The 25049-nt window shown below is 44.9% G+C and overlaps 1 protein-coding gene and 1 pseudogene across 2 annotated transcripts in view; one reads left to right on the top strand and one right to left on the bottom strand.

Moving 5' to 3' along the window:
* The window catches only part of LOC147880024 (uncharacterized), a 47643-nt gene that overhangs the window by 4267 nt on the left and 18327 nt on the right, over nucleotides 1-25049 (bottom strand). For both annotated transcript variants that reach the window (XM_087372000.1, XM_087372001.1), the window contains exons 2-5: nucleotides 14461-14544; nucleotides 14241-14265; nucleotides 13838-13927; nucleotides 5306-5477 (exon numbers count right to left, since the gene is read on the bottom strand). In XM_087372000.1, coding sequence (XP_087228126.1) covers nucleotides 5306-5477; nucleotides 13838-13927; nucleotides 14241-14265; nucleotides 14461-14544 — 371 coding nt within the window. The remainder of the gene's footprint in view (nucleotides 1-5305; nucleotides 5478-13837; nucleotides 13928-14240; nucleotides 14266-14460; nucleotides 14545-25049) is intronic.
* Nucleotides 18140-18890, top strand: LOC147880025 (uncharacterized; annotated as a pseudogene).

Here is a 25049-nt window from a genome sequence, read left to right as displayed (position 1 = left end):
ATCTGCTGTGCAACTCCACAGCCACCTGCCACTATGCTGCTGCCCTGCCCCATCCCAATAAACACAAGGCTAGGCTACACAGTCCCACAACCAGCCCACATAGGGCCTGTTTCCACGAGTGTCGAGTGTGGCACTCATCTTAGCACCTAGCACCAGCAGGTGGCTCAAATTCAAGCCGCACGAAGCTGTACAAATTGATTGACAGGAACTTCTTGAGCTTAATCATGAGCTCAGCATTGATTGAAAGCAACCTTTGGAACCTTGAGCGCCAGATGGCCAAAGGAGTCTAACCAACATCGCTAGACTCGTTTGAGCACTCAGGTGCGATGAACTCCACCACCTCTGCATCGCGTACACAAAATGAATGCCCGCCACCACACCCAGATGTGAGCATCTGGCTTGGGGGGAAACAGGCCCATACTGGTCTTCCTGTCAGCTGAATCTGCTGAAAGGCTAGTCATCCCCCTACTACCCAACAAACTGCAGGTGTGAGTCTCTTAATTATTGTCGTTTGGGGGCGTACAAGTGGGGAATTTACTGTATACTTCCAACAGGTACCACCTTTTTCTAAAAAATCCTTTGCAAAATTTTATGCACGCACTTTGTGATTTCACACGGAGACAAGGGAACCGCACTAAAGAAAGGAGAGATGTTTGATTCCAATCATAGATAAGAAGAAACACACTATAATTCAGCAGCCACCCAATGTTATTGGCAGAGTTTGAAACTGTTCCGCATATGCATTAGCTTAGGGGCAAGGAACTTTTGTTTAAAGTCCTCATAAGATGTTAAAAATATGCATGGCAAGTAAACCTTAACTTCTATTAAGATAAAGAGAATAAGGACAAATATGATGTCAAAGCATGATGCCCTTTCTTGAAGGTTTTCCTCAATGTAATCACAACAGTTACTTGACTGTGCTTAATACAAATGTGATGGCGAAACATGATGCCTTTTCTTGAAGGTTTCCCTCAATATAATCACAACAGTTATTTGACTTTAAGCCATAAGCAAGCATACAAAATTTTGAGCTGAATTTTACCACATTATACATTTACATATGCTTAGTATGGTCCCGACAGCCTGTGACGAATCTGCTCAAAAAGTGAAGTAAACAAACGTTCTTGGTGAAAGCAAGATAGAGGCTTTGGACATCAAAGCTATTTTTCACATCCATTGGAGCCAACAACTTTACTCAGCTTTCATCTGAAAAGACACACATTTAACAAGTCACAATGCAAATCATCAATTGTTAAGACGTTAAAGCTGCTGCAAATTTTTAGTATTTTCCCTCTGCAAGTGTTGCCATTATCCTCTTCCCAAAGGGTTGACCTCTCACTTGATGTGTAGCCTAGCTTTAGACCTCATACAAGCTTGGCTATGATTTTGGTGCAGATTTCTTCATTTGAGCAAGCCAACAGTAAGAACGACAAGCAAAGAGTATGCTCGCTTCATTCTTACAAGTTTGATTGTTGCGCACTTATAATTCCCCACAACTTGGAAGATATTAAGAAGGCTCAACGCTCATACATTTTCTATCCTTACGTTGCTGCTGCCTTCGACACATGAGTTGCCATTTTTTGCCATATCTCATCATTCATGCCCTCGCACAAAGAGACTTGGAAACATGTAGATACCAAGTACAAAAACTACCACAACATGTACCAACATCTTCAGCAAACAATCGCCGACGTAAGGTACCAAAAGACAGCTCCGTTTGCTGTGAACTCTCAACTAACTCTTCCTCTTCTGCCACATGCCTCGATGTATGATTCAGTAGCTCCTCAATGTAGAACCTCATGCAAAATATGCCCTTTAGTCCTCTGCAGACAAAGCTCCCTCCAACGTGTAGAAGTCTGGGACTGTTGCTACTTGCGATAACTCAAACTCTCAAATTCCTTCTGCTCACCCTCCGGAATGATCTGCATGCTGAACCGTGCATGGATCTCTGAACACCACTGTACTCCTGCCCTCCATGCTGCTCTCCAGCAGGAGAGCTGGTTTGCAGGCTGGAGTGCCCCTAGATTGCTCAGTTCTTACCATGGAATGCTCGCAAAGAGGGGCCTATTTACAGGGTTGGATAGCCCCCAAAATAGCTGACTGGTTAGGCAGACTGGCCAACCAAGTTTCCACCTGACCTGATCTGCCACCCAGGTCGGGTCTCTGCTGTGATCCTGCTGACAGTCTGCTGCTGGTGTGCGGGCCCCGGGGCTGCTGCATGGCCATCCCTTGCTGCCTAAAAACAGGCTTTTGAAAGCCCTTGTTGGCTGCTCCTTTTGCTGGCCCTGCTGCCTACCTGGCAGCCCTTGTACCTGCTGATGTACCCGGCAGTACCTGCTGCTCTGTCCACAGCCATTGCAGACCTGCTCTGCAGTGCTGAGCTCAGCAGCCTGTCCATGCTGGCTCCACACTGCTCCAATTCTTGTTCCCTTAAGAAGGGCCAAATGCCAGCCATCGCTGTTGCTGTGGGTGGCCCATGTATCAATATCAAGGAGGTCCTGCCCATGTGGCAGTCATCGTGTTGCCCACGACAGCTACTCTCATACATGATCAGGTATCAAGCCCCTTAGCTCTCCTCATTTTGGGTTACAGATGGGGCATTAAACTATACTTCCAACACCCCCTCTCAATGGTACACCATGCGCTGATACCCAGTCTTCAAAGAACCGCTCCATTAGCTAGCTATCAAGAACAAATCAAGAATGCCTTCATCATTTAGTCCTATATCCCACACATCCACTATATCTAGAAACTTCTCCACACCGTTCATGAACAACCGGATCCAATCTAGAACAGTGGTACAATCTGATCCAAGACATCAATGCTCCGGAGTTTTCAGAATCCTTGTGGCTGATCCACATTCATCTCCAGGAATCCCTCCTGCCATCTCTGGAGTAACAATGTCACCCCTTTGTCCACCACAGACACAACCATTTCTTCGTGATCCTCTATATCCCATGTCTCCACCATAAAGGCTTTAACAGCAATCTAATCTTTCCAAAGTCATGCAATTGGGCTTCCGGTAATAAGCAAGTTTAATCTCTTGTTTTTGTGTTGAGAGTTTCAAGCAAGTCTTTCATATTCATCATGAAATATAGCAAGGCCAATCCAGACTTTTAAATCACCTAATCCTATGAGATGTTTGACCAGATGTATGGGATTTTCCAAGGCTTAGATTTCTCTTTTGAAATTGTAGATCTACCTCTAAAATGCCCACTTTAACTTGGAAGAAACTGATAATCTGCCAATGGCCCCTCCACAGTGGGAGCTTTTAATTTCTAACCACTGCTCTTTCACAGGGCTACATAACCAGATTCTCAAGGAGATCCATTGATACACAATTTTAGATAGCAGCTCATACCCCTAAGGAGCCCATGGAATGCCAACGAGAGCAATTATTGCAAAGGAAACTCAAAGTACTGTAAGGCAGCAGCATGACAAAGTGTATGGACCACATTATGTACCTACGGCCGCCAGTACTGAAGGATGTATACAGTGTATACCTCTTTCAAGTTTTGCTGGCCTTATCAACCCAAAAATCACAGTCCCGAGCTTTTTCCCCCCAGTAGACTCAATACGTTGCCAAATGAGCATAAAACCAATGCCCTGCTCTTATGCATCAAAATTGCAACTCTGATTTCATCTTAGAGCTGACATGCTTCCAATTTCACAGACCATGGTTCCATTTCACAGACCACAATTCCAATTTCGGCATTCGAGGTTGTTGGTCTACAAATGGATTGGTTGGAAATCAAACATTGTGTACTATCAACAGACAAAAGGACAAGGTTAAATAGTGAATAAGTTCTTTGCAAATCCATGGATTTGACAAATTTGAGGTTTGCTGCAGCAATTTGCTCATACCACTCAAAAAAATCCTCACGAGCCACCCTCATTTCAGTTTGTCTAGGATAGAGAAGCTATCTTGTCCATGAAATTTGAGAGACCTACATTACGCATTGCATCGACACATGATGCTTTATGATGAATTCCTAGAGACTGTCTCTCGTAAATTGCCCAAGAGTCACCTGTGCGAGCCCTAAAACTAAGAGCCAACTATATTTCAGACCTCAATTATATAAGCGTGTCAAAAAGGAGCATATTGACACAAGACCCCAATAATTAGGAAAAATGCAAAGAATAACAAATCACTGCCAATGAAAATCTAGCGATGTGTTTTCTTAAACCTCACTAAATCTTAGTCTTTTCTAACTCCACTTGTTACTTATCAATAAGCTAAAAGATTCCAAAACCTGCATTTATCTAAGGTAAGCAATGACAAGCATGCAATAATACTTGCAAAGCTAGAATTATTGGATGCTTGAAGAGGCAGCAATAATACCATTTAGCGTGAACGCATTAGAAATTGTTTTCCTAGCGGTTTCAATGAGTGAGAGGAAAGGATGCTTCAAACAAGCCAAGAGGGACAGTTCGCCATGGATTTGTCTAGTAGGAATAGTTTCATGATGAAGGACAAAGTCGAATTTGTGTACTTACACCAATGTCGTGACTTCCTCACAAAGGGCCAAGGGTCATGCATGTATTGATTTCTACAGCAGTAATAGTTTCGCAACTATTTTCTCTAGGGCAAGCAAGTTGTCTCAACTATTTCATGCAAATTCTCCCACAATGCATTTTGTTGCATTACCCGCACATGAAAATTGATAGTTACAATGTTCAATCTAACAATTGAATATTAACAAAGCAAGATAAGGGGAATATGCACATATACATGAAGAATATTATCATGTAAAAGGATAGCAAGGACAAGCTGTTACAACATCCCAACTAGCTTCATGCACAGCTAGTCAAGGGTGAATAAACATATAGCTCCATAAGCCAAGCCTGCTCTTATTTTGTCAAGTTTTCTCAAGGCTCACACAGAGTAGCCTGTGGTGACTGCTGTACTGAGAACTACTACTTTCTGCCCTTGATCACGTGCTTATTTCCTTTAGATGATCAACTCTAGGATTTAAAAATATAACATTAACTTGTACTACCCCAAATCAACCTAAATTTGTTCAACTTGGTTACCATCACTTGGAAAGAGATGACTAAAGCTCTCCCAAACAAAGCTCTCTAAGCAAAGACGGTATACATACAAACAATATAGCACACTTTACATATTGTATATAGAGAGCTCCACTATGGTTCATCGAAGGAAACTTAAATAACAATGCAAACATATGTAACAATTTAAAACAAAATTGGCATGCACATATGCATTGAGGCTATGAACCATATACATCGAGGCTATGAACAGCATTAATGCTAAACAAAATCTCCCAAAGGATAGTTCACATACCTTTGAATGCAAGGACACACTTGTCATTATTTGGATTAAGATCAATGTCCAAGTGATCAAGAAGATATTCATGCCGCACGATGCATGTGGTGCAAACCAAATGTACATCATAGTTATACCAAATATTGAGACAACAAAAGATCCGAGTGAAATGCAAAGCATTGGCATTTGGCTGCACAAGGACAACATACATATGAATATTTAATAACTTTATCATGAGCAAACAACTAATTTCCCTAATTCTACCAATCAAATTAGCAGATCTCAATGTTCTCAAAAACAGTATACACTATAATCCACCAAAAGGGAGAGAGAGGGAGGAAAAGGATTAATCAGTGAGTATGAGAGAGAGAGAGATCGTGTTTGGAATTTTGGGTTCTTGCTTTTACAAAATACTGAGCGTCGTCAAGTATTACTTCTATATCATGGCAATCTCATTCCATTGAATGTGTCTTGGCAGTTACAATAACTCCTACAAGTTTTTGTCAAATCTAAAGAGCTCTCAATGTTTTAACATCAGATAGTTGACTTCAATATACCACTGTATACCGTGGTCATTAATTTGTGAATGTTTATTCGAAGCAACTATTAGAGTCGTGAAGAAGGTCATGCATGACAAAATAAGAAGAAAGGTGAAAACGATGGTGATGTTGACACCAATGGCAAATACTGACGGCATAGTTTAGTTGGCATGCTCACCAAGAATCCCTACTACCCATTGATAGGAGTCTGCAAGTGTCTCTCCAAATAAGCCTTGATTAATGAACAATGTTTTGCATTATTAGAAATGGAAATCCAACCAGAGGGTATCCTACAATGGAAGACTGATAGAGCATCCCAAAGAATTACGCGCGGAATTGTTTCACTAAGGAATCAAATTTCTTTACTTGTTTGTACTTCACACTCATAGACAGGTGTGCAAGCCAGTAAATAGACAGTGCGTGCAAGACAAATATAGAATCCACCATGATATATTTCTGTCCAAAACCGATCAGTATACAAAAGAGATGCGGAGTCTGCCAAGCACTTCTAGATCTCTGAGCCCACGTGCTCCGCTGAGCTAAGTCTGCAGCTCTCCTCAGCCCAATTCACCTCCTAATCATAGGCCAAATTGAGGCTGCTCTGCTGTTCCTTCCTGCTCTTCAGGGGCTGCTTCAAGTGATGCCTTATATAGGTCCCAAGGGCCCCCTTTTATAGGGCTGAAGGCCCCCTTCCCAAAACTGACCAGCCAGGCCTAATGGGCCGACTGGAAGCTAACTAGAGGGGGAGGTCTATAAATGCCTTCTGGGCCCCCATTTGGAGGCCTTTTGCTGACCCAACTGGTCACATGGCATCCAGCCAGTGGCACAGGTTGATCCAGCCCATAGTAGGGACTGTTCTCTGCCCAAAATCCTGCCCAAACAGTGCACCACAAGGTCCTGCTGGTTCCGCCTCTGTTTATCCTTCTTTTAGCCCTAATTCCAGGTCCGTACGCCTGCAGAACCCTTCGGTAGACATGCTGATATCACCATGCCTGTTCTATATTGCTGCTGAGGGCATCACCATGCACAGCCCTTGCTTGCTGGAAACCCTGAACAGATCTGTCCCTTCCAAGCATGGACAACCTCTGGGCATCTCTGCCTCAAATCTGCCCTCCATGGTGGCTTTTCTATGCCAAGTACTTCTCTTTCTCTGCTGCCCACATGGCAGCCCATGTGCTGCCCATGTGACAGCCCGATGACCCTTTCTATTATCCTATGGTCCACCCCCCCATGCAATCCCCATTTGGGGCTCATAGGTGGGTCGGTGACCAACACTAATCCAACATGCATTCCCTCGTAGACTCAAATAGAAGATTAACCCAATCTTAAAAGCCAAGTGTCCATCACAATCCTTCCATACTTAGGAAGACAAAGAAAGGAGATCTTCTTCACATGACAACATGTATAGTGACGCCAAGAATAAAGTCCCTAACCAAATTTAAAACATGATTTTTTGGAGAATGCTTGCATCAAATCAAAGCTTTCGATATACACCCTCCATGATACGTGCATTCATCGATGCAAGAACATGCTATCATCTCTTGTCAATATTTGCCCTTCTTGTCTTTTCTTTTGACACACTTGTAGATTAGGAGTCTCCAAAATGTTTCCATGTTTTAGAAATGGAAACCCCGGGAAATGGGTTTCCTAAGTTTTTTGGACATTTCCCGCAGCTAAGCTCCCAAAGATTATACATTATCCTTGAAATTCTACTATGAAGATTGCTGTCCCCGACTAATAGCCTTGTCCGACCCTTCCAATCATCTCTCTGGGTTCAAGTCACCCATGAGAACGGAGTCTTCTCTAAGAGAATAGAAAGTCCATAAAAGCATCCCTAATTGTAACATGCAACGGTGAATGATCGTGTAATGCGCAGCAAGACTTTCTTTAAACCTTTGTGCGAAGCGTATGCGTATGCACCATGAGAGCTAAAGAGAGAGTAGGGTTTAGAGAGAGAATGTAGACGACACCAGATTGGGTCCCTGTACCCACTAAGCGCCCCCCTCCACAATTGGAAAGGAATTTGCTTTATATCTTGAAGAGTTGCAAAAGAATACAGCTGACACTCCTTCAAAGAGCTCAAGAGACAACTTTGAGGATGACCCTTCGATATGGAGAAAGAAAGAAAGATATATTAACATCCACGAGAGGCCTCACAGGCCTATGGGACGAATTGCACAAAAAAGCAAACTCATACAAGCCTAGTGGACTGAAGCAAAGGGTATACTAGAACCCTTGCTAAGTACTAATCTATGTTAACAAAATAATAATCATAATCATAGAAAAAAAAGTCAACTACGACTGTAGAGTGGGCCATATCAATCAATCTATCCAGGCGCTGGGACGAAACCGAATCCTAGCACAATGATGGTCCTCTGGTGGGCTGCGAAGATGTCTCGTATCTGCATCTGCCGAGCTTTCTTGCGCTGCGGTGGGGGACGCGGTCTCCTCGCTCTTTGGACTCTCTGAGCTATGTCTAGAGTGACCCCTCATCTTTGTCGATCTCCCCTAAGGAAAGCTGTGATAGGTCGGCGGACCTCAATAGAGTGTTGGAGGCTCTCTGTCGCACATGTGGCCTCTGCACCCCTCTCTCAGTGGTACTGTGCCAACTGTCATCCAAACTGCTCTCATATCGGCTAGCTCCTCTTCTTGCACTCCACTATGTCCGGGGGCTGACTAAAATGTATAAAAGTCTATGATGTGCCATTGTGCCCGATCACCCTCTATGTCCTATAGTAGTCTGACCACCCCTGCTGCTCTCTGATCTGTCACAAGAAGTGTCTCCCTGTGTCGCCACATCTCCATCAGATAAAGCCCGATACAAACCTGGTCATGGAAATGGATCAATCGTGACAAAGGACCGAGGCCACTTCCCTCTAGGTAGAGACAATGGTAGCGTCCCCGAATCTCGTAGTAGGATGGGCAAACACATAGAAAATGCTCCTCTGCCTCAACCATCCCAATATACATAGCGTGCAGACCCGCTACTCTCTAGGTATACCCGCTGCTCTTCTTGCCTCGATCCTTAGCTGATGGGACGAAACCCGCATCTGACAAAAAATCCTCAGTGCGTGAGAGACTCCTCTATCCTCGAGATACTGGGGTCTGATAATGAATCCCTCCTCTGATACTCTCAGGAAGTGATCGCGATAAAACTGGGTCTTGGTGGGGAGCTCGTGACCCCCCCCCAGTCCGGGGTGTGTGAAACTGGAGGAGGTCTAACCATATGATACAGTTGATCTCATCTCGCGAGATTGACTCAAGAGGTGCATCCATACTGTACTGACAGCGGGGAAGCCTGTCCATCTAGATACCGTCCCTGGCAAGGCATGTAGATATATGTGCGTACCATATGTCGGCCCTACTCTCTGTGAGCCGTCTGGATGACTCTAGGGCCAACCTCGAAAGTCTCCAATGGGATAAGTCCCAGACTCCTATGGATGAAAGTCACTGTCTGAAAGATAGCATCAACATGGAGAGGTGTCATGGCGAACTCTGCCTGTACTATCTCATGTGAAACTGAGGGCTTACATCGGATCATCCTGGATCCCATCGTCACCTGTAGCCGCTCAAAGCTCCTCCAGTCTGTCCTCGAAAGATCGCACCCCCAAAAAGTGCTGCATACATGACAGTCGGCCACAATAGTGTATCGAAAAGCCAACCCTTTGTTGATGGATCCTGGAAGTGCGTCTGGAAGCACTGCCACTCTAGTCTAGCCAAAGCACTACACCCTCGTGTGAGCTGTGCCTAGGCTGCATGTTTCATCGTGTGAGCCGTGCCTGGAGAGCTGACCCATAAATGCTTGAGAAGCAACCCAAATCTCGGCTAAGACCATGCTGCCCACACAGAAGATGTGGACCACTGTGCAAGGCTATCGAAGAGGCTTGTGCTGTCCCCGGGCATGCAGCAAAGCTGCGTGAGTGTGAGATGAAGGGGAGACGGAAAGCTGAGAGTAATGAAAGCTAAGAGAGAGCTAAGCTGTGAGTGAGCTGAGAAAACTGTAAAAGAAACTGTTAAAAGAGCTGATGAAACACACACCAAACCTTCTTCCGTTCACTGGTCCAAACCCCGGTGTAGTGCTGCGTGTACTCCTCCCTTAGAGGCTGATCTCCACTGCTAACTCTTGCTGCTGTGCAGGGGATCTCTGGAGGTGCACCAGGCTGCACTGGAGGGGCTGAAGGCTGGAGCTGAATGAGGAATGAGGGCTGCAGTCCCCCCTTTAGATAGGGGGCTGTGGGGTGAGCCAACCAAAACTGGCCGATTTTCTGGTCAGTTGGTTTGGGCTGGCTGGTTGGGCCCTTTGCCCCATAAAAACAGCCTGGGGAGGGGCACAGGGCAGCCTATAAAGGCAGCCCTTCCCCCTGCCCAGTCTCCCTTGATGGGAGCTCAGTGGCTCAGCCCTGAGGGGGCCCTTCAAGGCTCCTATCCTAGGCTGAGGCCTAGACCTACCTAGAACCCTAAGACGGAAACACTAACCTACAGTTCTCTAGTGAGTACTAGTGAACAAGGACTGACTTTCTGACTTGACCTAAGGCTAAGAGACTGGCCTACATAACTCGTGCCTAACTGTCTCTGGACAAGGGCTCACAATAGGTTCACGGCATATGACAAAATATCCTATCATAGGAACTATTTGCGTTTTGTCGATGAACCCAATTGTCACCTTGCACCCAAATGCAGGGGGTGAATATGACACTAAATATGCAAGATTACATCCTTAAGGATATGCCAAGGGCAGATCCTCCCCTTTCTTCATGATGATTGGTGCCATCTTAACTTGTGTCTTCCTACCTTAATTTCTTATTTCGTGGAGGACTAAATAAATCAAGGTTGACCTCAAGGATCCTTAACAACCTCTTGGACAAGGCTGGCTTGAACTCATTTGTTAGTCCTCACACATTGATACTAAATAAAACCTTGTTACAGTCCATTATAAAACTAATTGTTTTTACCTTTTTTTCCTTAAATGGAATGACTCTTTGCATGGGAGAGAGAATGAAGCCCCTAGATTGTCTTCTCTCTTGACTCATGATTTATTACCTCCCTCAAGCCAACTATGTCAAACTTAGCTAAACCTTTTTTCTATGGCATTCAGCTTCTTTTCAAAGCTTTGAGTTATGAACTACTTCAATCTCCGCATTTGAGTTTGCACCCATATCATGCTCTTAAGAATTGCACTAATATTAGAAGTATCTCTACTTTTACTCGTATCCAATTGATCCTTGGGACCCTTGCTCTCAATATTTCTCTTATCCAGAGTTTATGAAGAGTTTGCTTTCTATTTTGTATCCAATGGCCCTCCAACAACTTTCTCCTTGCCTTTATCTGATTTATGCTCTTATGTTCCTTTGTTTCCTTGCTTTCTATTTTGTATCCAATGGCCCTCCAACAACTTTCTCCTTGCCTTTATCTGATTTATGCCCTTATGTTCCTTTGTTTCCACCACCTATCTTGGAAGACTCATTTCGAGTTGCCTTGATGGGCTCTCTTTGTCACTTTTTTTACCTTCCTATTCAATTGCTTGATAATATTTAATCTCGTAAGACGATCTTCAATAAAGTATCCCCCCATCCCAAAAAGAAAACGCGTTAAAATAAGGCAACATCTAGGTCCTACCTATGAGCCCCATTAGGGGACATTATGCTTGCCCAAAGAGGAGGTGCTATTATGCCATTGGGCAGCAAGCACTTGGGTGAGGAAAGTCCTTTTTTGGATTGACTATAAGAACTATTAGGCCCTGTTTAGGTGCAACAGTAGCTACAAAACGCTGTAATTTAGCAGCCCCAAATATCTAGGAGATGGCCTTACAATGGTCCATTTTATAGGCTGCAGGTCAATTGGACGGCCACCCAAGCTGGTCAGCTAATTAACCAAGCCAGAAACCCGCAATCAACCAGTCCAAGGCAGTTTCAACCCCTATGTAACCTCCCCACCCCTAGCTCTCCAAACACTTTTTCCCCCACTTCTAGTGCCTCTCCTCACTTCTTCCTACCTACCCTAACCTACCTAAATCCCTCCAAACACTTTTGCCCCACTTCAAATTCCTCTCCTCACCTCTTCCTACCTGTCCTAGCCTACCTAAATCCCTCCATGAGGTGTATGGATCATATATATATATATATATAATGATAATAATAATTATTATTATTATTATTCACTTTTATATTCATATTCATATTTATATTAATTGATGTTGGGTTGGAATTCTTCAAAAAAACCCAAAATAAATTATTGACATATTTAAATATTATATTCACCTGAGACTGGACTACCGATGCTTTGTGGAGGTTCGACTACCATAGGTGTGGTGCCGCTTGGCATACGTAGATCCTCACGTGCTCGAGTGCTTGAGGCAAAGTCCACTTCACGCCCAAGCACAAACTTTGCATATAGCATCTTTGCAAAGTATTTGGGAATTTCTGAGCGAAATTTCCTAGCAAAAATCATCTCCCAGATGCATTGATGAGTTTGAGATGACGTATCTAGAAGAGCTTGCTTTCTTGGAATGACTAAAGGGACTTGCTTAACTAGCACAAGTATTGCTTGGAGCTTTTAGAGAGATTCTGCATGACAAAGAGCAATCCAACAGCCAATCCAATAGATCGAAGGAGCAAACTCTCTAAACATGATTCTTTTCCTTGGTTGATTCTTCTTAATCTCACTGACTCATGCCCAAGTATTCCTTTTGCAACTGTGGAGTTAAGCGAGTTCTCGAAATCACATTGGACAACAAGTTACGAGTTCTCAAGTATCTAACAGAAACTCAAGATTTTGGTATCTTCTAAGTTCTACCCCTAGGAACCTGAGCTTGAAGAATATGCAGACTCAGATTGGGGGGTGCGCAGATGTGGATTCACCACAGCCTACTACATGTTATTGTATCTTGCTGGGATTAGGTCTCATTTCTTGCTCAAGTAAGAAGCAGCAGACCCTGGCTCTTTTATTAGACAGATGCAGAGTACCATGGCAAAAGGCTAGCTTCATGTTAGGCTGTCTAGCTCGGTTAGTTGTCGGCAAATTTCGGGCACACAAGATGATTCTTCATTCATCTATGTGATAGCACACAATCCATTGTTCCACAAACTCACGAGGATACTGAGGTGTGAAAGTTGTTCTTTTGAATGCTGATTGACGATTGTGATGCAGCTTGTTCGTTTGTTCAACAAAAAAGGAATGTAGCCGATCTTCGTATGAATGCACTTTTTCAAGAGCAGCTGGAGTATTTGCTTGAACGTGTAGGTCAGGCCAGAAGCAGACATGTCAGGTTGAGCAGGGGTGTGGATGAATACTGGGGCAAAGATTGGAAGAGGGACAGGCATCACAGCCACATGATCGCAAAACATCGTAACATGACACATGTGGTATAGTCCAAAATTTGGGAAGCATTTCAAATGGAACATTTTCCACATTCCCAGGGTCACTAAAACATCAAGTGTGCATGTTCCTGCATGTTGAGCAACCTCAGGACCACAGGAATGCATGGCATGACCTGTCCCCAGGAGCTCAAGAAGATAAACACCTTCCTTACTTCTAAAGAATACCCAATAATAATTTCTGGGAAATGAAGCTTGCAGATCAGATTGCTTCATTCACCATAAGTATACATTGATTGGAGCTACTGAGTACTGGGTTGCACCATCCACAGTTTGCATCAGTGGTAATCGCATGAGAAGGAGAAAAGACGAGAAGTGGCTACTGGGATTATCATGTCTGAAAACAGAAGAGACAAGACACAGAATTTGAGCAGATGCAGTCATTCCTTTCAAGTGTCAGAAGAAGTCAAGTGGCAAAGATGAGCAAGAAAGCCTTCACAAAAGAGGGAAAGCAGAATTAGCCCCATAGTGTATTAAGCACCACATAAGAAAAAGGGAGACCACTTAAGAGGGTTTTGCAAAGGCCTGGTAAGCTTATGCAAACATTTAAAGTATATTTATGAATTTTCTTAGAGCATAAGTCACCAAAGGCCTCTTTCCAGCAATGAAAAGAAATTCTGAAGAAAAACATCTCTCACCATTGCTGCACATTCTTCTCTGATAGCCACTGTTCATTCCACCAGTAAATGAAATTAAGAGTTGCAAGTAGCTGGACCACAAGAAAAATTCTGCCGTACATACATAAGAATGAAAGAGAACACATGTGAATACAAAAAAGTGGGAGCAGCTCGTTATCAGCTGTTTTAGTCAGCTCATTTCACACTTCCAATTTATACAGGGGTAAGAGATCTTTTAGTAAACCGATACAATCTCAGCTTCCCTCTGCTTACAGAAGACTTCATCCTTCTGCATTTGGCAAAGTGCAAGAGCATTTAATGACAGCTTCCTAGCACTTCAGATTTACAGCCTAACAGTTATCACCCGAGTCTCTAGTAGTGTAAGTGTTGGAAATAAACGTTCAGAAGAGACTAGAAAGTTTACCCTCCTCCAAATCTGGCAACTTCACCTGCACAACCAAAATATATGTGATCAGATAACCGTAAGACAAAAGAATATTTTCAGTCTACAGAAGTGCCCTAGCTGTGGGAGGGGCCCTCATAGAATTAGCTGGAAGAAAAGAAGTTTATCCTAACATCAAGACTTTAAAGAGAGCACATTTTAGACTCATGCCTCCACGAAATAACATGTTGAAAAGGATTACCATAGAATTTGATGGACGTTGGTGGCATGAAGAATGGAACAACCATATACACGACCCACAGCAGGCTTTTAATGGGCCACCAGCCTGTGTTCCAAAAGTCCCGAGGATCACCAGTTTTTTGTGTTCCAACAGTAGTAATATACATGGTAAAGAAGAAAAACTTGAATGAATCAAGGAAGCTTATCTGCAAGGCAGTTTGATATCATTTGAAATTTACAAGCCAAGGAACGTTAACAGAGTCACAAGGCTCGTCTTGTGAGAATTGCTCAGAATACTAAAATTAGAAAGTCCTTGTTTCAAAAGTATGGATCGCTACATGCCCTGACTAAAGTGTGCACTCCAAATAGAAAACTAGTTTAAGAAAAAGATAGCAAATGGCATAGAATGTAAGAAGTAAATATCTAGTTGCAAATGTAGATTGCTGTTAATTATAGCCCATCCATAAAATATAAATTTTAATTGAGAACCTTACCATGCTGGCTAGCATGGAAGGTAGCCATTAGCAGTCCAAAGAAAAATGCAGGCGGTCTGGAAAAGCTCACACCAAAGCATTCGTGGAGCAGAACTTAAGCACTCTCTATTACAAACGAGAGGGGTTGGGAACCTTAATAATACCTGACAACAATATGAATTCCCATGGCTATCAGGTTGTCTACGGATTTCTTAATTTAACTTGCAAGTGAGTACACTATTTTAGTACTGTCTAGATTACTTTTAAGTTGGGGATTAACATAATCTCATTGTGGCAAGATTGATATTTTGCTGCTACTACTCTTTTGCTTCAGGCTCCTCACCATCTTCGAAAGCACAGTAATATCTGCATACATGATGGGATCCATAGGAAAGCAGTTGGAACGTTCTTCAATCATGAGTTGCAAGTCAGGGTTTATCACACTCATACACAAAACCTTCCTCAAGAGAGATAGAGAGAGATAGAGATATCTATTCTTCCACAGAATGTAGGATGACAAAGCTCAGGGCTGAGCACAAAAGACAACAAAGGGTTGCTGTCACAAAAGCTGAGCACTCTCCTCTCCTAGCACGCTGTCTGGATGCAAGGCCTTCAGTGTAGGTTTGATGGAGAATAAGGCCGAGAGGGGGGCTTTATATAGGAGAGCCAGGAGCCCTCAAAGTGGCCGACCAGGGAGTCGGTTCCCTGCTTCATGTCCCGACTTGGTAGGGCCCTCCTAACCGACCAGATCTGGTCAGTTATAGGGGCAGAATGTGACAAACCAGACCTGACTGGTCTGGCCTATAAATAGGCCCCTTTGTGGGCCTTGTGGGCTGCTGCTGCCAGGCCCAAATACTGCCCTGCGTGCCTCTTCAGCCCCCTCTTGCTGGCGCACTTTTCCACGCCTGTTTGCTGCTTCATGTCGCATCAGATCCAATGCAGATCTTCCTCCAGAAAGCCAGGTATGACACCTCCATCCCCCTATTGCTCGAATCGGGGGCTCATAGGTGGGGACAGTTACATTCTAACACCCCTCTCAATGACACAACTGTGGCCTATCCCCATGCGTCGAATGAGGTGTTCCATCTGCTCCCTAAGAAGCACCTTTGGGAAGACATCTGAGATGTTGTCTGCAGTCAGGCAGTACATCCACTCTATGACACCTTTGTTGATGAGTTCTCAAACAAAGTGGTAGTGGACCTCGATGTGCTTCGTCCATGCATGAAACGCGGGGTTGTATTGCTATGCAACTCCGGTTGTCACACATGATCACCGTCACATCTTCTTGAGTCACTTTCATGTCCTCCAAGATCCACCTGAGCCACAATAGCTTTAGACCAGCTTCTATGAGAATCACTGCCATAGTTGAAACCGTACCCGTACAATCGTCCATACCGTGCAAATTTCGAGCGTTGATTTTGTACGTGTACGAAATACAATTTCATACGCGTTTTTTTTGGGGCAAAAAAAATACAATTACAGGCCTTTGACATCGCCCAAACGGCTATTCTTGTCCAATTCACACATGCGCAGTTCTCCAAGCTCCACCGTGACCATACGCATTTCCATACAACCTACAACCTTGGCCCCTAAGCCCAGCCATATAATTTACATACAACCAAGCCGCCAGCCGTACAACCAACCCTCCAAGCACCCAACTGTTGAAACTTGACGCAGGTCCATTGTCCATCTTGAGCTCTCAGCTACCTAGCCTTCAACAAGAGAAGATTCTCTGAGCTCTTGTGACCTTAGCCTCCAGGATTCAATTGAAGGAGGACCGAGGTGACTTCCTCTTATCTCTTCCATGTTATCTGTTGAATCTTGGCTCTTGAAGTTTCTTCTCATTCTGAAATTCAGATTCTCATCTCTCTCTCTCTCTCTCTCTCTCTCTCTCTCTCTCGGATGGGAAGAAAGAAAGGCGAAGAATGGGAATTTGTGGAGACACTGAAGCCTTTGGAAAAGGGGCAGTTCACTTGTAAATGCAAGTACTGCCCTCACAAATGGGATGGAGGACCTACCCGCATAAGAGCACTTTCTTGGGCTGACAAGCCTCGTCAGCCCTTGGGGTTGAACCTTACACCTCTCCCCCTGAAAATGTGAAAGACACTTGCAAAAGGTTACAAGCGAAGGCAAGTAAAAATAAATTTGCACAAGAGCTTGATGCAAATGTGGCTGATTTGGAAGTGGTGCTGCAAGTGGAAGTGCATCTGCACATGAACCAAAACAAAAGAAACAAAAGGTGTCAAAGGGAGCCTTGGCCAAGGCATGGGAATCCCAGGCACGGAAGGATGCCTACATTGCTCTTCGGCGCTTTTTCTTTGCAGAGGACATTCCTCATTGGAAGGTGAGTCGTCCATATTTTTTGGAAATGGTCCGTGCAATTGGCCAAGTTGGGCCTAGCTTTAAGTTTTGGGAGAAATAAAAAAAGAATGGATGCAGCATAGTGTGTGATGGCTGGTCTGACACTCGACGTAGGCCTATCATTAATATCATGGTCTCATGCATTTTTGGATCAATCTTCTTGAAGTCTGTGGATACTAGTGGATAGTATAAATCAAAGGTATACATTTTTGGGATATTAAAAGATGCCATTGTTGATGCTGGACCAGATAATGTGGTGCAGGTGTGCATGGATAATGTATCTAACTGCGTGCGGGCAGGAGAATTGGTAGAGGAGGATTGGCCTCATATTTTCTATACTAAATACACATGCCATTGCCTTGAGCTCTTGTTTGAGGACATTGGGCAGCTTGCTTGGGTGAAGCCAGTGTTAACACATGCCAACATGATTGTCACGTTTGTTACTCGGAAGCACACTCTGTTAGCATTATATAGAACTTTCAGCAAGAAGGAATTAGTGAAACCTGCACAGACTCGGTTTGCTTACATATTTATCGTGTTAGCAAACTTGTTGGATGATAGAGTCTACAATGGATTGCGTCGTATGGTTGAGTGATGAGTACTACAAGAAGAAGGTATCATGCACTGTGAAAGCACAACAGGTGTCTTCCATTGTATTGGGTGCCTCATTCTAGTAGGAAGCAAGAGTCATAGTGAAGATATGTGCACCTTTTGAAGATCCTTCGTTTGGCTGCTGATAGGAAAGGAGCTACCATGGGACTTGTATATGAGCTCACTAATCGAATGGTGAAGAAGATACAGACTATAGATGGCATAGACTCCTCCAAGTTGACTGATGTCAGAGCCTTGTGTGTCAATAGGGGGGATATGATGCACTCTCCTTTACATGCAACAGCTTTTGTTCTCCATCCTATTTGCAGATAGAAAAATCCAGATGGTGATAAGAAGGTGCATGATGGGTGGATGGATGTCATTGAGCGGTACACGAAGTATGATGTTGAGAGGCAAGGCATCTTATTTGATGAGTTTGATGTTTACAAGTCCATGTCAAGCACATTTGCTCGCGCAATTGCGAAGGATGATAAGAGGATGCACCAAGGGGTGAAGTGGTGGGAGACATTTGGGGCTCACACTCCAAATTTGCAACAGTTGGCTATTCGAGTGCTCACACAGGGGACATGTGCTTCTCCTTGTGAGAGGAACTGGAGCACGTTCTCTCTTATACATACCAAAAGAAGGAATAGGTTGCTTCCAAAGAATACATGACAATTGGTATACATCCACACTAATTTGCGACTAATCTCAAAAATCAAGGAAAGGGGATTTGAGAAGATAGAAGTGACCATGGAAATGATCAACAAGGAGAAGGATGATGAGAGGCTGCTTGCTTTGCAAGAGACTACAGAGGGAGAAGAGGCGATTCCAGCCGGACCATCCTCTTGTTACAAGAAGGATGAATGTTGCTGCAACTTCAAGCAGCTCCAGTATTTTGGAGTCCCATGGCGAGGCAGATGAGATTGACAGTGATGAGGAGGAGGAGGAGGAGGAGGAGGAGGAGGAGGAGGGCACTGATGCTAATGATGATGAGGATGAGGCATAGGATGAGGATGCACCTTGAGGCTTGAGCCTCATCAGTTGTGATGCATATGCACAAGGGTCAAAGCCCTTCTAGCAATGACACCTGGCTAGAACCCTAGCAGCCTTGTTTGGAACCTAGCTGGGAGGGCAAGTACCAACCCTTGAAGGCTGGACTCGTTGGGTTGGTTGACCCAATCGGCATGGCGAGCTAGGCCGTCGGCCACGTCGATCAAACAAACCAGCCTGGTCGACTAAGTCAGCCAAGGGCCAGTCCTATTTAAGGCAACCCAACCACCATTTTGGGCATTCAATAAGCCAGCTTTCAGCAATACCTGGCCTGGCCAAGTGGTGGAGCCAGCCGACCATGCTAATCGGGTCAACCAACCCAACCAAACCAGCCTTCAAGGGCTTGTGCTGGTGCTGGCCCTCCCAACTGGGTCCCAAACACGCTGCTAGGGATCTATCCAGGTGTCACGGCTGCAAGGTCTTTGACCCGTGCGCATGTAACAAATAGTCTCACTTGTTATGTGACAATAGTGTAGTCCCTAAGCAAAAGGGTCACGCTCTTTAGACTTTCAATGAGTCGGTCCCTCTAAACTACTAGCATGTCAACCATTGCGTGACAAGAGCATATCACGTATGATAATGGATGGCCTTTTTGAAGCATCTATGGATTGGAAGAGTTAGCTAGGATGACCGGCTTGCTTCTTGAGAGCCATCGACAGTGCTCTCTCTGGCTAGCTCCATGAGAGTCTCTAGAACAACTGAGGTGCCTTTGGTCTGTTCCATTGGTTCAAGTAGGCAACAGCATTTGATCCTTGTTTGGAGTCATTCTTTCTCTATTAGATCTAGCAGCTAGTCATGAGTTGAGTAGTCTTGCAGTGAGTCTTTAGTAGATCTTTCCATGTCTTTTGTAAGCTACAACAAGCCTAGTAAGGATGCACAACAGCTTGGTCTACAAAAGCCTCAAATGGCATGTAGAGGAGAGGGAGTGACAGCAGCACTAGGAGCAGATATTCACAATAGGTAGAGTAGCAATTTAGCTGTCTATCTAACGTCTCTTGCACTTGAAAATTCCATGCATTGTGGAGTATGCTTATACATTTGGACTAGCAAAGCTGTCCTTGTTAGAGAATGAAATCCCACCAGAGGGTATCCCATAGGCAGAAGACTGATGGATGGTGGGCCCAGGACTTAATGCGGAAGTGTTTCACTATGGAATCAAGCTTCATCGACATGTGCGTACTTCACAACCATTCATGTGTGTGCAAGCTAGAAAATAGACTTTGCATCAAGACAAATATAGAAGCAACACTTATATATTTCCGTCCATCCACAAACTGGACACAATACAATATCAAAATGTTCTACTATATGCCTGGCACCTCTAGATCTCTAAGCCCACGTGCTCCGCTTAGCTTATGTAGACTCTCTATCCAAAGGATTACTTCTGTCTAGAAATCTAGCCTAGGTGCACTGCCACTCTGGCTCAGTCTGCAGCTCCTTCATGGTCACCTTCACCTCCTAAGTATAGGCCCAAGGCTGCCCTTTCTGCTGCTCATGTCTGCTGTGGATTGGCTTCTCCGAGTGATGATAAATGAGGCCCCTAGGGCCCCCTTTTATAATGGCTGCTTGCACCCTCCTACTGGCCAACTTTCTGCCCCCTTGTAGCCGACTCAAACAGCCTACCAACCAACTCCTTCTTGTGCCTATATAGCCCCCCTTGGGGACATTCCTCAAGCCCTTGGCTCGCCTGCCTGGCCATGTGCCAAGCTGCCACTGGCCCAAGGCAGGTCTGCCCATATCCAGCCAGTTCATGGAGCCATTACCAGCCCAAACCTGCCCATAGGCCCTCCATAGCTTGCTGCCTCTGTTCCAATTCCATTCAGCCCTGTTCCAGGCCCTGAAAGGCTTCCAACCGGTCCATACTGAGGTTGCCCTGCACATGCTTGTCGTCTCCATCCATGGACAGCCTTGTGGCCCTCCTGCACCACTTCTTCCCACCATGGTGGACCTGATCTGCCAAGTCTCTCTCTCTCTCTCTCTCTCTCTCTCTCTCTCTCTCTCTCTCTCTCTCTCTCTCTCGTGCTGACCTGCTTTCACACAAGAGCATGCTCGCTTTGCTCAAGAGCATAGTTACCAGCCGAAACGGAAACGAAAGAAACGGAAACGGAAGAAACGGAAGAAACGGAGTTTCCGGGCCCCGCCGAAACGGAAACGGAAGAAACGGCAATATGATACAATTTATGTATAAAATTTTATTTTTTATACATAATATAATTATCAATAGAGTGCAATTTGCAAATCATACATAATACAATTATACATACTTGAAGCTTCAGCCTTCAAGCATCAATGCATCATTCATACTTCTTGGAGCCACTGCCTCCTTTATAACTATCTAGGAGGGAGACATGGACCCAATAAGCATCTCTCGGCATTGAGGAGGATGGAGAGGTGAGAAGGAGGATGGAGAGGTCACAAGTGAGAAAGGATGGAGAGGTAGAAGGAGGATGGAGAGCTCAGAGGTAAAAGAGGATGGAGAGGTGGAAGGAGCCTGGAGGATCAGAGGTAGAAGTGAAGGAGGATGGAGAGGTTACAGGTAAGATTAAAGAGAGGATGGAGAGAAGAAGGATGGAGGGTTGGAGGTCCGAGGAAAACGGGATGGAGAGTCCAAGAGCAAAGGATGGAGGGATGGAGAGAGCAGCAAGGATGCACAGGAGGAGTGCAATCGGCGGGAGGCGGCGAAAAATGGAGCCAGGCGGCGAAATCACGACTTTTGGGGTTTAGGGCAAAAACAGGTTTTACGAAACGGCGTTTCTTCAAGAAACGCCGTTTCCGTTTCGCCGTTTCCGTTTCCGGCCACGAAACGGCCGTTTCGTGCAACTATGCTCAAGAGCAACCCGTAGGATGTTACACACCTAAGGGGGGAGATGACCACCCTAAAGGGGACTACAAGGGGACGCCATCGGCAGCAAAGGAGGCTCAGATTGCTACCGTTCAGTCAAGGATCGCCACCGTGCAGTCAACAATCGCCCCTTGTCATAACACTTCTAGGACTCTCACGCGAGACTGCAGCACTTCGATGCAGATCGGCACTACGTGACCACCCCACAATATCTATGGAAGAGGATCTGACACCACTACATATTGAGGAGAGGTGTGCCCTCCTACAGCAGCAGGATGCAACCTGCAAGGAGGAGAAGTGGGCTGTGGTCCGTGATGGTAGACTCTTGACCGTCCCCCATCGAGCAACCACCCATCCTCCCGGGATACCGAATCCCTTGCATGCACCATTTGGAACAGTAATACTACCCTATGGTCAGATCCAAGGAATTTTTTGGAATCCTATATAGGACATGACATAGTCGAACATGACATAATCTTCTACACAGAGACACATCATAGTCCAGAGCGCCCATTACCGAACATCAATGGGTACACATGGGAGTGAACATTCAGAGATGAAACCAAGGAGATAGGCGGAGTACAAAGGTCAGGAGAAGTGGCAGTGCTTTCTCAGATCCTCTCTCATCGGTGCCATCACTGTTCAAAAGAGGGATACACACTCCAAATTCATGTGGGTCGGGATCCAAAGCACCAGTAGCCGTGACCACTTTGTAGTAGTATGCTACTTCCCACCAGTGATGTCTCGCTTTGCCAGGGATACACTCACGGAGGGTAAGACATCAACGTATGTATCCCTTTTCCCAGACATTCTAGATCTCTAGAGTCAAACCAAAGCCCTTCTCGTTGGGGACTTCAATGCCAAGACGAGCACGCATCAGATACAACTACTAGATTTTCGAGATGATTCCGTACTGCTGCCCACCATTGACTTGAACAAGGCAAGTATGACACAAGCATCCGCCACTGACAGACAAGGAGCAGTCGCTTCATATGGACATGCACTTCTGGATATGGGTAGGGCACCATGATCTGGTCATTTATAAATTATAATGGTCTTCAACTATGGCCCTCCTCAGGTGATTTCACTTGTTTCCCACATGGGGGGGCTCTAGTGTAGTTGACTATATCATGGGATCCCCTGCCTTCACATCACACATCACTGACTACTCTGTCTCACCACTCCCTACAAGGGCGGATCACACTTAACTCTTCTCTAGCATTTACACCCCCCACAACACCACCCACCGCTCCGATCACACACACCACTTACCAGGATATACATTTTGATCACAACCTAGCTCCAACATACTCCGCACGCCTTTATACACTACTCATGTACATTGATCACATACCTCTCTTAGAGGACCGCGCTGCATTGATTAGCCACTCACTCCACGAGGTTGCGTTACACGCTTTTCCTTACACCGCTCGTTCCACTAGACCTCCACCTCTTGGATCTGTGCCTTGCAATAGTTGGTACAATGCGGAGTGTAAGGGCGTTCACCGACAACTCTGACTCGAGACCAAACATAACTTTTCGAGTGGTCCATACATGATACGTGTATACCGTCCTCTAATACGCCGGAAGAAACAAGCATTTATCCACCGAGATGAGTAGGAGCTACTGAACACTCTATTTAGTAACAACTCCAAGGATTTTTGGCACAAGTTCCTTGAGCCAAAATCACCCTCACCTCTCAACGATACCCAAGTTTGGCACATATATGCATCCAACCTTTATGATGTCTCCCACCAACCTGCCCGTAATCTCTCACTCCCCCCGCCCCACCACTTGCACTCTATTCACTAGAGGTGGCGTCAAGTACGCGACATTGAAACTTCACAATGGCCAAGCGAAAGATCACAAGGGCTTTGCACTAAATTTGTTGCATATGGGATTGGCATCCTAGGCCCAATCCTAGCTAAGCTATTCAATGAAGAAGTTTGCCTTGGCTTCCCACACGCATGGACCCTTAATACTATCACTCCTATTCACGAGGCAAGGGATCCCATGAACTCAAGAAACTACATGACCATTATGATTGGACATGTCATCACCAAGATCTATGCATCAATACTTGACACAAGGATCAACAAGTTTCCAAAGACGCAAGGACTTAGGACAGAGGGACAAGCAAGGTTCCAACGAGTTCATGGGTGCATGGATCATATACTCATGCTTTGTGGACTTCCGCAAAGCCTTTGACACGATCCCACGGGCTCGCCTAATTAGGCGCCTACAAGAACTGGGGTATGATCAAGAGATTGTATGGGCTCCTATGGCGCTTTATGAGTCTCACGCCAAGTTTGGACAGGTGCGAGTGGACAAAGGAGATTATGAGCACCATTGGGATCAAATAAGGTTGCTTGTTTTCACCTTGTTTGGCCTCTATATTGACAAGCTCGATACTTTCATGAGGGATTGGCATCCTAGGCCCAATCCTAGCTAAGCTATTCAATGAAGAAGTTTGCCTTGGTTTCCCACATGCATGGACCCTTAATACTATCACTCCTACTCACAAGGCAAGGGAACCCATGAACTCAGGAAACTACACGACCATTATGATTGGACATGTCATCTCCAAGATCTATGCATCAATACTTGACACAAGGATCAACCAGTTTGCAGAGATGCAAGGACTTAGGGCAGAGGGACAAGCAAGGTTCCGATGAGTTCATGGGTCCATGGATCATATACTTATGCTTTGTGGACTTCCACAAAGCCTTTGACACGGTCCCACGGGCTCGCCTAATTAGGCGCCTACAAGAACTGGGGTATGACCAAGAGATTGTATGGGCTGCTATGGCGCTTTATGAGTCTCATGCCAAGTTTAAACAGATGCGAGTGAACAAAGGAGATTATGAGCACCATTGGGATCAAATAAGATTGCTTGTTTTCACCTTGTTTGGCCTCTACATTGACAAGCTCGATACTTTCATGAGGGCATTAGAGGGGATTGGTTGCTCTCTCACCAGTACCTTGGTTCAAATCCTCTTGTACGCAGATGACATGGTATTGATGTCCACATCTCCCAAGAGGCTCCAAAAATACTTAGACGCATTGCATACCTTTTATGAGTTACACGATTTGAAGATCAAGCTTAGCAAAACCAAGGTTACAATCTTCAACACATCTCATGCATAAGGAGCAGTTCACATTCAATAGGGCATCGTTTGAGATTGTCTCCTCATATACCTACTTGGGTGTCGTTTTCTCTGATCCGATCTTCACGATGAAACCGACGATGTAAGCTCGTTCGAGTAGGGGCAACGCCTCACTTGAACAACT

Source organism: Dipteris shenzhenensis, chromosome 33, assembly GCF_047967505.1.
Source record: "Dipteris shenzhenensis isolate YYH24624 ecotype China chromosome 33, Dip_SZ_1.0, whole genome shotgun sequence".
NCBI lineage: Eukaryota > Viridiplantae > Streptophyta > Polypodiopsida > Gleicheniales > Dipteridaceae > Dipteris > Dipteris shenzhenensis.
The sequence above is the reverse complement of the archived record's forward strand: the minus strand, read 5'-3'. Positions and strand labels throughout refer to the sequence as shown.